Here is a 14,260-nt window from a genome sequence, read left to right on the forward strand (position 1 = left end):
GCACACAGCACTGAGATGACACTCGTTGACTTGCAAACCCAGATGCTGAATATCATGGACAGTAGAAGAGCTAGAGTGCTGGTCTTACTTGATTTGTCTGCAGCCTTCGACCTGCTCGACCATGTTCGCCTCCTCCTATCACTTGAACACCTAGGCAATTGCTCAAGGGGAGCCGTCAAATGGATCCAATCTTTTTTGTCCAACCGGGAATCCACTGGTGCGATGCTCTTTCTTCCTCAGCACCAATCAAGTGTGGTGTGCCTCAGGGAGCTGTCCCCAGAACTATTTAACTTGTACTTAAGACCAGTCTGTCAGCTCCTCGAAGACTCGGTAGTATTCTTTACGAATTATGAAGATGATACACAGCTGGTCCTTGAGGTCAGCTGACATCCATCAACCTTCTTGGCACTTACGACCTTATTGAGTCTTGGATGACGAGAAACTGGTTGTGCCTCAATGGCAGTAAAACAGAACTTCTTATTTTTGGTTGCCGGCAGGCCCTCTCTAAATTGAGCCCTGACTGTAAAAGTTTGAACATCAAGAATTGCACTATTCCAGTAAAATGCAAGGTAAAAACCCCGGGCATTCTGCTGGAACTTCCATGAATGCAGAAGCTTATGTTAACTAAATAAGCAGGAACTGTCACTACTATCTCTGCCTACTTAACAACATCCAACCTTTTGTCACCAAAAATAATTTCACCACCATCGCTCGAGCAACCATTCTCTCAAGGCTGGACTATTGTAATGCCCTGTTAATTGGTGCCAACATCCTCTGCCTGAAGAAATGATACAGAACAATGCTGTGTACATCATTAAGAAAATCCCAAGAAGAGATCACATCTCCAACCGTAGGAGAGACCTCCACTGGTTGCCGGTGCGGGAACTCATCAATTTTAAAGCAGGTGCCCTTGGACATAGTTGTCTTTTTGGGACGGTCCCATTCTATCAAACGTCCCTAATGTCCTGCTACTCTCCAAGCAGATCATTGCACTTCTCCAACTTGGGGCAGATCAACTGTCTGGGTTTTAAGCAATCAAATGGATTAGGCAGATCGTTTCCAGTGGGCGCTGCAAAAATGTGGACTGCACTCCCACTGGCTCTTAGGCTGGAAGAAAACACTATGGCTTTCCGCAGAGTTCTGAAATCCCTTCTTTTCAAGTAATGGATCTCCCAATTCTCTCTGTTGGCCCCACAAAAGAGCATGATTGTCCTGTTTTCTATGTTCGTCTGACTGTGCACTTGTCGCGCCCAGATGCCTGCGGGCTTTAGCACGCTGTAAATAAATAAATAAAATACTGGTCTTTCTCATTTTAGCTGGCGTTAAGTGCAGTCTATGTAACACCTTAAATTGTAATAATCGAAACCTAGAGTTAAAGGAAACATTGTCTGTCAATGTACATATGTCCTGCCAGTTCTTATCTAAAATACCCACGCCCAAATCAGTCTCCCACTGATTACGTAAATGATCCATATTGGTTGGCATTGCTTTCTGTATGAGTGCAAATAATGTTGTGACAACATGTCGATACCCCTGAGAATGGACAATATATTTAATGATAGGGTTCTCCTCTGGTACGTGAGGAAAGGACGGCCATTTTGTACTAAAGTCAGCTCCCAGTCTATAATAATGTATCCTGTGTATAGGCGTCAGGATACGGGCAGGGCCTATGTCCTCAAATGTCAAGAAAAGCCAATTTGGATACATATCATCCACCACATTAGACTCAATGGGGGTCATTATCACCTGGGCGCAAAGGGATACCGGGCACCGGTAATGACACCGGTGCCGGTAATCCGTTTGCGCCCTATTCCGAGGTCCCTTTGCGGCCCCGTCCTTAATGCCTGGTTTTACCAGGCGTTATGTACGGGACCCGCAAAGGGACTTCAGAGCTAATAATGGTACCGCAATTTGCGGTAGCGTTATTAGCACCTTCCCCCTTCCCATTGAGCCCTATGGGGGCTGAAATGGGAATGGGGAATGGCTTTTTCAATGGGGACTTACCAGTCCCGCAAAGGTCAGACTAGACCGGTAAATCCCCATTGAACGAGGGCGGACACGGTACTGGTAATGGTGCTAGTCATGGCACTAACAGCTCCATGACTAGCACCAACCTCGGAATGAGGGCAATGCCCTGCTAGCTATGCCGAACATCCTCATCCATAGTAGGTGGAATGCCAGATTAGCGCCACAGCAGTATGTTCTCACAGTACAGTGCATCTGAAACTGTTTCCTGGGAGATCCTCCACCATGCCGTTAGTGTGGCCTGCATGAGTCAGTATATGTATTAGCTAATAATAATGTGCAAATATCATAGTCGCAGGTCGCTGCACATTCAATTTTGACATGTAGTGCTAACTGCGCTGTCCTGAACCAATAAGACGCAAATTAAGCCAGCGCGGCAAGCCAAAACAATTCTGAATCAGGGGATTTAAATCCACCAGATTCATAGGGTTTGGTCAAACATACCCATTTCTTCCTGACCGCTCCTGAATGCCATAGGAATTGTGCGAGCTGGAGTCAGACAAACAAGTGGCATGGTATCAACAATTGTTTATTAGATAATAAGAAAGAAAGCCTACATTGCGCTATTCTAAAGGGCTTTCCCTACCTAACTAAGGAAAACTCGGGTGCTTGTCATCAGAGTCGTAGTCCAAATGAAAGTCCTGTCCCCTGTCCAAAACTACCTAACTCTAGCCCTAATACTATGCAAAAAGACAACAACACAAATAACACCAGATGAGTGACTCGCTTCTCCTGCTTAACTTAAATCAACCTGACTAGTTATCTCTTAAAGAGTCTTAGCTAAGAGTTCATGTTCTACCAGGAGGTAGAGGACCGGCAAAATGACACCCTTCTCCTAGTTCATTTGACTTTTGATGTCAATATTTCTTAACAGTTCTTATTATGCTTTGAACTTCTATCCAGGCTTTCTCCAGAGCTAATTTAAGGGTTCCTGCTTCACTTTGTTTACTATTACCATAAATATTGTTGTGAGGGAGAGTACTCCCAAGTGCTTTATTATCTTGGCCAGAATCACTGAGATGAGGGAGATTACTACTGAGGCTTTGGTAGGATTTGCAACAATTACTGAGACGAGAGAGATCACTCTCAATGCACTTTTTACTGACAATGGGCCTTATTACGAGTCCGGCGGTAAACTGCCGGTGCTACCGATGGGTTGCCGCTGGACTCGTAACACTTTTTCGGTTCCTGATATCCCAGCGCCACCGGGACATTACAAGATCCTGCAGATCGGGAAGTCAGGCGCCGGAAAATGTTCCCCATTCATGTGGAGTCCTATGAGACTCCATGGAAGTAGGGTGACGGAAGCACTGGCACCATTGCTAACAGTGCCGGTGCTTCTGTGACAAGTCTGCCTACCGGGATCGTTGCGTCCGGCAGGATTGACCTGCCGGGTGCAACGACCCATGCAGGCAGACCTATAGTGTGGCGGTCTGGAAAGGGTGCTGGTACGTTGCTACCGGCACCCTTATTTCTGGACCGTCACACTTGTAATGAGGCCCAACGTCACTCTTGGCACTTCTCCACCAACCACTGTGACGAGGGAGATTACTCCTGATCCTTTGATCAGCTTTACAACAATTACTGAGGTGAGGAGATCACTCCTGATGCACTTCTCATTGACAATGTCACTCTAGGCACTTCTCCACGAACCACTTTGACGAGGGAGATTACTCTCGCTGCTCATCCCACTCACGTCACAGTCTGGGTATTTACCGAAGCCCCTACCAGGTCTCTCGTATCTCTCATTACCTAGCTGTGGTTTGGGGTACATTCCCAGTTCTTCCTTGGAGTCTTTGGGGTTGGCGCTCCCAGTGAACACTTAACTGGCTTCTCCCTCCAAACTTGAAAGTTGCACATACACTCTCTGCGTCTTCTGGGTAGCCGGTATCAAAGTCGTGCCACCGACTCTCAGTCTCCCGTTTCCATGGCTGTCTGTCCTCAGTAGGCCTAAGGAGGACTCCCGCAATCCGACTTCATCCTGGTGATATCGGTCTCCTCTTCGGGTTTGAATTTCCCGGGTTGTCCAGGCCTCAGCATTGATGCTCACACTGTTGTCAAGTCCTTTCGTCCTTACTTTTTATACTGCATTGCTCGGCGGAACACTGCAAGGCATCTTTTGGTTCAAGGATGCAATCTTTATTCCTCCTCGGAGCCTCCGCTTCCCAGTATCTGTCAGGTAGATATTCTTCATAGCTCCCTTAACATTGTTCTTCTTCTCAGTACTTCCCGCATAGGAATCAAGATTACATGGAATGTTGATACTGATGATATCAAAATGAACAGGGAGAAGACAAGGAGTATGACAATAACGCATCATGGTACTGTCAGAGGTAGTCCCTACAGGGGATAAAGATTTTATGGATGTTATGGTTTCACAGCTATTTGGTTTCGGGAGATCTATCCTCAAATGGGAGTCCCCGTCCCCAGGAGGAGAGCCTCCCCTTGTGAAGTCTCTCTTGTTCCAATCCCTATAGGGAATATTGGGTAGCAACCTCACCACCATAACTTCACTGGGGAGGGTTCCTTTCTGGGGAGCAGTGACGGCATCCCATAATTCATCACAATTGCGACCAAATATTATGTAACATACAAAAGTATTCAGGCCAAATGGGGATGCTCTGGAAAAAGTATAAAAGTTTAAGCAATAACACCCTTTTTTTAGGGCAATCCATCCAGTATCGACATTGGCAATTGTCTCAATCTATCTAGTTTTTGCACTAGTTGCTTTCCATATAGACCATAGTTATTCTCAAATAATGTTTGGCATGTTCTGCTCACACCTATCCCTAAACATTTATGTTGGTCAACAGACCATTTCAGTGCAGTAGTTCCTGGCGTAGGCAATATGACCTCTGTAAGAGGGAAGATTTAGGATTTAGTGTGATTGATGTGTAACCCAGAATAAGATCCAGAACATCCAATATCCCGGAGTACTCGCCCCAGGTTGACGTGAGGATCCCTAATGAACAATAATACATCATCTGTGTATCGGGACATTACTTCAGGTGTACCCACAATCCAGATCCCTCTAAGCACATGTCTGCGCTTGATAAGGTCTGCAAGTAGTTCTATGGCCATTGCAAAAAGAATTGGCGATAGGGGGCAGCCTTGTCGCCTACCCCTGGTCAGACCTATAGTGTCTGATAGCTGGCCATTTGTGCATACTTTTGCTGTCTGGAGATTGTACAACGTTTTAACATACTGCAGAGGCGTAGACAGGCTAGGGCCTGAGTGGGCAAGGCCCACCCAAAATCTGTAAATGCCCACTGAGCAGCACTGTGTGGCCATTTACAGATGTTAATGTCACTGCTGGGGGCCCAACTACATTACCTTCAGGCCCCACTTATAAGACAATCCTGGCTATGCCTCTGACATACTGTCTAAATACAAGGCCGAATCCACACTTTTTTAACACTTCAAACAGGAAGCTCCAGGAGATTGTGTCAAACGCCTTTTGTGCATCCAACGAGACAGCCACTACATGCACAGAAGAAATTGATCTAAGCCATAATGTTAAACAGCCTTCGAATATTAAAGGTGGTTGATTGGCCCAGGATGAATCCCGCCTGATCAGGATGGATAATGTATTGCATGAATGGAAAGAGATGATTGGCCAGCACTTTTGCAAATATTTTTGCATCTGTATTTATCAGAGAGAGTGGGCAATATGAGCCAAATTCCAACTGGGCCTTATCAAGCTTGAGCAGGAATATAACAATAACTTATCGTACTGCAGGCGGGAGTACTCTAACGGCTAATGCCTCCTCCCACATGGATAGAAGGTGGCACATCACCAGGCTGCAAAACGTCTTATACAATTCTGCATTGAGACCATCCCGTCCCGGAGCCTTACCCTTAGGAAGACCACCAATAGTCATGGCAAATTCTTCTGAATATTGCCTAGTCGCTGCAGGCTTTGCCATATGCTGTAGCTCCCTATCCGCATTCCCTCAGAACCCATCCAGGGCTATCTTCATTTTAGCTAGAGTGTCCGCAGTGGGATTATTCACATGCATCGACTCTAATTTACTAATCTCTTTCTCGGATTCCAGTAAATCTTTGCTAATAGTACGTAGCATCCCTAGCTCAGTCGCCATTGCGATGCCGCTTTATTAAGCCTTTGAATCACCAGAGCCTACATTCTGGTAAAAAACATAATTGTATGTGTTCATGTAATGTAGAGTGGCACACTATGTCCTGCAGGGCCTCAGGTTTAAATCTCCATTGTCTCGTCACCAAACCCGTTATGCTAGAGACCATACTAAGAGTCACTGCGGAATGGTCTGAGTATGTGCGTGGTAGGATGTCTATAGCCTGCACCTTTTATAGGAGGGGGGTTGACAACAGGAGTAAGTTGATTCTAGATGACGTATCGTGCACTGTTGAATAGTACGTCTAACGTCCTACTGTTGGGTTCATGGCCTGCCACACATTAGTAAGGTCTAGGTCCTGCATCTCTAACTGCAGCATAGTGGGCTGCCTTGGTCAATGGTCTGTGTGATGTACTTAGCCTGTGGTTCAGGCAAAGGTTCAGTGTGGTGTTCATGTCTCCACCCAGACAATAGATACACCTGGGTATGCATTGCATATATCATTGATGGTTTTCAAGAAGTCAGAATCATTCACATTCGGGCCAGATGAATTCAGTCACACCTCCACATTTTGCAGTATCTCATGTACAATCACACATCTGACCAAGGGGTCAATCCATGTTTTAGCAAAGTGTAAGCTGAAACGATTTATGAATAATGATCATAACTCCCGTCGACTGTGAGAAGTAAGACGTAAAAAATCTATGGTACCCCCAAGCCTTAGAAAAGGCTAAATTGGTTATAGTCAAGGGATGCATCTGTTGCAACAGGAGAACATTCACCTTGTGCCTTTCTACATATGCAATCATTTCCTTGGCTTTATACGGTTAGCTAGGCCATGGGCGTTTGAGCTGGACAATGCTAGATAAGCCAGCATCATCTTAAGCAACAAGAATTGTCCCAACCCACAATCACATGTCTCAACTTTGAGCACGTGCCACATATGCATAATGACATCTGCTGTAATGTACAACAATGTAAATGTTCCCTTTTCTCCGGCCTGCATGTTGTCAAGTAATAATAATAATGTGTTACTTATATAGAACTTTTATCCAAATCGCCTTACGCAGGACATATTTACATACATTATTTTTAAAATATTATTATTACCCAATTAAAATTGGTACTCACTTTATCAACCTTGGAAGGATGAAAAGCTAAATAGACGTTGCCAGGATTTGAACCTGCGACTTGCATATCAAACACAGATCACGGCAATTAGTGATTAACCTGTTGCTCCATTTTACAGGCTAGGTTTTTAGGAGCTGTATGTTGGGAGACTCATAATCCAGGTGTTGCTCAGCAGACTCATCAGCGCTACGGCACAGCGGCCTAGTCTGGGAGGCCTGCTTTGTAAAAGCATCAATTTTCCCTTGCCTCTTATTGCTGATATTTCCTTTGGACATCATGGCCAGCAAAGTGTAAAGCAAAACCAACTAGCCCAAGGTACGCCAAACCGGCCCACAGCCCTGTGTCTGCAGTTCACTGCACAGTGCAGTACCAGGCTGACCACTCAACTAGTGCTCTGCCACATCCTGTAGCCCCCAGACCAAGGCCGCACAATACAGCACCTACAGGTGGGACGGGAGCATCAGAGAGCGGCCGTGACTGCACACAGCCTCCTCTGACGCTTCCAGACCTTCCACAGTAATTTCCACAAAGCGGCAGGTCTCTTAGATTATTAAATCAGGATTCCCCTAGCAAGATCAGCTCAAGCATGCAGAAACGACGACACCCTGGGTGACTCCAGCCCATGCGTGATGCCGCTCTCGGAGCAGCAGGCTCCAAGATAATTCTCCCAGGGAATTGGATGCAAGAGCTGGCACCGCGGCTGCTGGCCTCACCCAGCGAGGTACACTGAGATGCACACGGCACCGTTGGTAGTAAGTGCCATGCTCTGCTCTGGGTTTAGAGTGGGCAGCGCAGTCAAGGCCATGCCGGCGAGACTGCTGCTATCCACTCTCAGGATGCTACACTTCGGAACCCTGCGTCTACAGGATCAGCCATGATGGATTACAGCTCTCACAGGGTACGTAATCCAGGTGCTAGGGTCCATGTTGTCCACAATGGTACTGAGCTCATCTATCCTTTAAAATGGGTCCAGCTGTAATTTCATCACATTGAGCAAGAATCCCAATTCTTTTGCTAGTACAGAAAGTACTGTTTTTTTGTTGTTGTTGCTCATACTAAACTCCCTACTAGTTCAGCCAGTCATCTAGGTGGAAATTATTGTAAACACACTCGAGTTGAGAAAATCTTTCAGATCAAATAAGGATGCTAACGCATATAAGCCTTTGATAAGGTCTGGGTGCACTCTTGTGGGGAGAATAAAAGAGAAATGAAGCCTGCCTGAATCTAAAGCGGTAGACACCATATAATGCCTCGCTTCATTCACTTGTGCTTTTCGTCAATTACCACAAAAAGGGTGCACCTACGGGGTGCAGTAGTTGCCTGCTCACCTGGGCGATAGCACCTGACAAATGGTGCAGATTTGCCACACTCTGAACTTTCCTTAGAACTGCATAGGCAAAAGTGATTGGCACAGAGATGAAATTGATAGCAAAGTATGCTAATGGCCACTTTCCCATAAATGAAACGTTCTGCAGTCATTTAACATGGTACCTTGCTGCACCGGAACAATGTACAGAAAGCCAAAGGACTGGCACCAATTTATATATTATTTGGAGAATATTGACAAGCTGATGAAGAAAGCCCTGTAATATCCTTAAATAACCAGCTAGAACCCCATATCAGCCTATATAGTCACTTGTGATTTTATGAACCAAATGCTATGTTTCTTTTTTCAACAGCATTCAAAATCAAGTGGACTCTCTTTTCAAGAACATATGTCTGGTATATAAAAGTGATGCCTTTATAAATGAAAGCAGAAGTCTATTGTAACTATACTATGTGTAAATAGTTTGTGAAACTTTAAAATAAGGAATGTGTTACTGTTTAAATCTGCATGGCCAGATATTATAATCTTATACAGCTTTTGCAATTCAGGTTTTTTCAGCTCTCCAATGAACCAGGGACAAACTCATTTCTGTTCAGTTCCACCTATTGTTAATGGGGTTGTGTTGACATTCCAGGAGATAAGTTGCCACCTGGATAATCAAAGAAACCCATTAAAATTGCTTCTATCAAATACCATCTGTTTCAGATCCCTGGTTAATGAGATTCCTCCCACTCATGAATTCCCATCTCAAGGGAAATATTATAAGAAAGAAATGCATGTAAAATATAGCAAGATTCATGGTCTTCTGCAAAGATACAACCCAGCTCAAACACATGGCATGAGGCTCTGTCTTCCAAACTCCCTAGCTTCAAAGATCCAGAATGCACTTAGTGTCACCTCTTGACAGCAACACTGCCTTGTCACCTGTGGAGCCTCTGAGGGTGTCATTCCCTCCGAGTTATCTTTAACCTTTATGTGGAACCACTGAGCTCACTTCTAGAAGCCCCCAACATCGCAATACACCCGCTCAAAGATGATACACAGTTGTACCTAAAGTTCAAGTGCCCACAAGATATCACTCGCATTCTCTCGTGGCTTGAAATAATTCGAACATGGATCACAAGTGCCTACTGAAAGCTTAACCCAACCAAGATGGAATTTTTACTCCTGGGCCGCCCTCCAAGCAGAAACCAACTCAAAGGTGGCTGGATGAGATTGCGCTTGGACTGGTTTAACTCTCACCTCACTGACCCTTCACAATCCATAGGCTTCATTGTGGATTGCAACCTATCCTTTCAACATCACATTGGAAAAAGGACACAAACGGCTTGGATCAGATCTCTCTATTCCGCAAGATCAATCTTGTCTGCTTGCCTTAGGACTTCCAATCAGTGGTTCAGGCCCTAGTGAACTCAGGTGTTGACAGAGGACTCCCTGCTACTCACCAGCCCCACCATAAATCGACCCACAAAATCATGGCTTGCCTCATCACCAGCACACCACCTGCCCTAATTACACCAGCTCCAAAGCTTGGCTAGGATCTGCTGCAAAACTGTGTACCTCACCTACAAAGCAACCACCGCCGGTACGCTGGCGTATCTGACAGCTAAACTAAAAACATTGAGTCTCAAGGTTATCTAGCAGTAAGATCATCCCTAGACTGGAAACTAAAATGGCTTTTTCATGCTATGCTCTGGTCCTCTGTACCGTCGTCCCGGATGGACGTTTGGACTGCTCCAAGTCTCTTTCAGTTTAGAAAAGAACTGTAGACCTGGCTCTTCCAACAACAGATTTGTGCAACCTAGATTCCAGCTATCTTGTGCACACCCCTATTCGTATATGTGACAATTACTTATTTGTGCTTCATAACCAGTTAAATTCTCACTAGCAATGTTTTGCTCTAAGGCTTGTACAGCACTTCATTGCTCCATGCTATAAAAGAATATAATACACAAATAAATATAATACCAATAATAATAATGATATCGTTTAAAGAAAATATGAACTAGAAGATGCACAGAGGAATGCCAATTATGATGAATTCAAAGCTTTCAAAACATACATTTTTGATACACATACATGAGTTAACTGATTGCAGTATGTGGTCCGCCACAGAGAAGCACGGCATACAAATGGGCATTGCACGCAGACCAATGCAGCCTTGCGCTTCTCTATTTACAGAGAACATGGCACTAGGGAGGAAGGTAGCGGAACAGGTAAGTGGGTTAGGGAGTTCAGACTGCAGAGCAGAAACAGGGGATGTGGAGGGAAGCCCCCACGAAAGTGAAGAGATGGAGGTTGGAAAATACAGCGTGACCTTGCAGAGGGCGGGCTTGAGCGGCCAAACCCCTGCAACACTGCTCTTTTGGAAGCCACGTTTGCACCGAGATCTGATGTAACACCTACAGAGAATATGGAATAAGGAACAGTATCAAGCCAAATGGGTATGCCTTGCAGGCACATGACTGTTCAAAGTCGTGAGCTCCCAGGGTATATGATGTAAACAAATGTTTTAGGATAGGTCATGTCTGAACCTTTCAGGGGGAAGGTATGCTATTATCTGATAAAGCCCCTGCCTGACCAGACTTTGTGGAAGGGCATGTGTCCTGCATGCCCACGGCCGTCGGCCTGTGTGCTTGGGTGTATTTTAGGTGAATATGGCCCATGTGACATATTGAGCCTCCTTGACAGTTATCATGATCATCATTACTGGGGGTTACACAGACCTGCTGCGTCTTGTGGAGGCCCACATAGAATGAAGACACATGAAGGACAAAAGAGAGAGATAGAGAGAGGGAGAGCAAGAGAGGGGGAAATAGGGCAGAGAGGAAGAGAGAAAGAGAGCAAGACAAAAGAGAGAGACAGAGAGAGCGCAAGAGAGAGAGAAAAGAAGAGAGCGCAAGGAGTGATGGGAGAATACAAGAGAGGTGATACATACTGTGACAAACTAGGGCTTGCTCAAAGATATCTGAGAAAGGAAAGGTGAGTTCATACTCCTTTTTCCTTTACAACTTCATGCCCCTCTCCATACAAAGTGCAGCAGCATAGCAAAAATTGAGAAGGTATCTCGACAAGAGCTCTTACCTTGTCACATTTTCTTTGAGTTCCAATGATGACGTTGAGCAGCCAATTGAAACTAGAGACACAATAAGGTGGGAAATGATTTTCTTCTGAACTAGATCCTTAACGGAATACTGTATATTATATAATTAACAATAAGGAAAGTGAAAAAACAATCAATGCTGTCCAATAAATGCTGACAAAGTGTTAATTTGAATAGCAATTTAAACGTTTAAAAGTTAAAATAACTTTTTAGTATGGTGAGATGACATTTTAAGATTGGTGATTCTAGGGCATGTCGGAGATATGGTCTTGGGTGGGTTCTCATTGAATTGGTGATTGTAACACTACTAGTCTCCGGAGCAGCGGCTTCAAGCACCATCCTGCACGCAGTAGATTTAGGAGGGCACTCCAAAGGATCCTTACCTTCATTATTGATGGTCTGAGATGCAGGTGCTTCAGGATCGTTGACCAGAAGAGTGGCTGACTTGCAGATTGCAGGTGGAGGGGTGTACAGCTGGAAGGAGAAAGACCAGGCACCAAATGCGAGTGCTGCTACTCCATTCCTTGCGGATGCACTGTAGCTGCTCTGTCCTGCCCTTTTCTCCACTGTCACGAGGCCTCCGTCATTGGTGAGCTTACCGGCATGTATAGCGGCCCGGCAGACAGAAGAGTCCTGAGGGATGAAGGAGAACAACTGTTATTGTTTATTTCCCCTTTTGCTTCATTTACTAATTTTAACATATTCAATTCTGCAGTCGCCAGCCTTGAGACAGTCCGACATGATGAATATTGGCAAGTCAGAAATTGAACGGAGCAATGTCCTTACATCTTTGTAGATTTCATCACCCCACACCTTCGAATCCTTAGTTAGGCATTCGACTGGACAAAAAACTCTGCAATGTGTCAGAAAAAGACATTTCAGTCACTGATATTGACATTTTTGGTACAACAAAAGGCATCACAATGTGAATGCATTTGGTTAGTAAAGGTCGTCACAGTCATTGCAAATCTTTTGGGCAGGGAAAATTCCAACTCTCTTCTCTAAGGTGCGTCAAACATGGGCACCTGCATAAAAGCATCCCATTAGAGCAGTGGGCGAGCAGCTCAGGGCAGGTGGGTGCATGAGCAGAGCTGGAGGAAATGGTCAAGTTGCCAGTGTGGAGATGTAGAGGTGAATGGGTAAGCAATGCAGGGTTATGTTGGATTTCATTGAGAGAAAACATGTTATCCGTTTTAATCAATAAAACGCAAAATAATGTGGTTGTGCAATGGGGGAGCGTGGATTGAGAGACTATCACAGTTTGGATACCTTTTCCTCTCTTACAGCAAGGCCCAGTGGTTGTAAAGCTAGGATTATGAGTTGAAATGGTGACATCTCTACAAGGGGCAGAATGGCTGAACCCCAATTTAAGAACTAGCAAGTTCCCGGTAAGGCCACATCCTCGTGAGTCCCGACCCACTGCAGCTTAAATTGTTTTGTAAACAAATTTTAATCTGACACTTGCTCACTAATAAAATAAGGGGGATAGGTGCTCACCCTTGCACACCCAATTATATAGTGCCTTGCACACTAATCCACACCTTGGTGCGTTCCTCACTCACCATTGGATACAGTGCACTGCACAGTAATCTGCATCCAGGTATATAGTGCCCTGCTCCCTCTCTCTCTTTTCACTGTAGCACGGCCCTCTTCCGGGTTCACAGGGCTCCCATCTTCTGCTACTCATCTCCTCTTCAGGGGCCAAAGTCACTATCTCTCCCTCTACATTTCACCCTTCCCTTCTCTTGGGTCTGGGCTCCATTCTCTTTCTTTTGGTCTCAAGGGAATCTCTTCTTCCCAATGGAGAACACTCCTCTTCTGGAGTTCCTGGGCCTCACTTCTACCTCACAGGTGCATACCCCTCTTGTGTCTGTCTCACTGGGGCAGACTCTGCTTTTGGGTTTGAGGGGGATTTTCTTCCCCTCACTTCTGCTGTAGTTAAGAGGACCTCTCTCCGCCTCACTGAACAAGACCCTACTTTAGGAGTTTGGGGGGGGGTGTTCTTCTCCAACTCATTGAAGCACACCCCTCTTCTGTGATTCTGGAGACTCCTCTCCCTCTCACGGAAGCTTACCACACTTTGGGTGCAAGAGGGTTCTTCTCCCCGTCATTGTAGCAGACCCCACTATTGGAGTTCAAGGGTGCTGTGAGGGGTCAGTAATGTGAGGCTCACCGCTAGGTTTAGATTTCTCTGAGTCAGACATTTTATTGTGCACAAAATTATAAAATAAACCCTAACTAAACTTACTCTACCAGGGGATTCCCTACCTAGTCTAGTTTCTATGATAAAACCTCCTCACATTCACAAAGCAAACCCTTACACTAAACAACAGAAACATTCGAAACAACATGAAACAACTTAGATAAAATGTTACCAAAAACCCAGTGCCCTGGATGACTTCTACTGAACGTGGGCAGATCCGTCTCCCCCAGGAATGTTCCAAAGTCAATTTCTTCCAAGAAACAAAAAGTCTTAACCAAAGTCTTGAAAAGTTCCAAAGAAACAAAGGTTCACACAAATAAAATCCACTAGTAAAAGTCTCTTCTTTGTTTGATGAAAAGATTCTTGTTTTACAGTTC

At 45.1% G+C, this 14,260-nt stretch overlaps 1 protein-coding gene across 1 annotated transcript in view; it reads right to left on the reverse strand.

Moving 5' to 3' along the window:
• LOC138536935 (protein AHNAK2-like) overlaps positions 1-14,260 on the reverse strand; it is a 209,945-nt gene that overhangs the window by 34,133 nt on the left and 161,552 nt on the right. The window contains exons 17-19 of the mRNA XM_069641414.1: positions 12,467-12,533; positions 12,064-12,313; positions 11,662-11,713 (exon numbers count right to left, since the gene is read on the reverse strand). Coding sequence (XP_069497515.1) covers positions 11,662-11,713; positions 12,064-12,313; positions 12,467-12,533 — 369 coding nt within the window. The remainder of the gene's footprint in view (positions 1-11,661; positions 11,714-12,063; positions 12,314-12,466; positions 12,534-14,260) is intronic.

The sequence above is a fragment of the Ambystoma mexicanum genome, chromosome 1q (assembly GCF_040938575.1).
Source record: "Ambystoma mexicanum isolate Mex_15411 chromosome 1q, UKY_AmexF1_1, whole genome shotgun sequence".
In the NCBI taxonomy this organism is placed as follows: Eukaryota; Metazoa; Chordata; class Amphibia; order Caudata; family Ambystomatidae; genus Ambystoma; species Ambystoma mexicanum.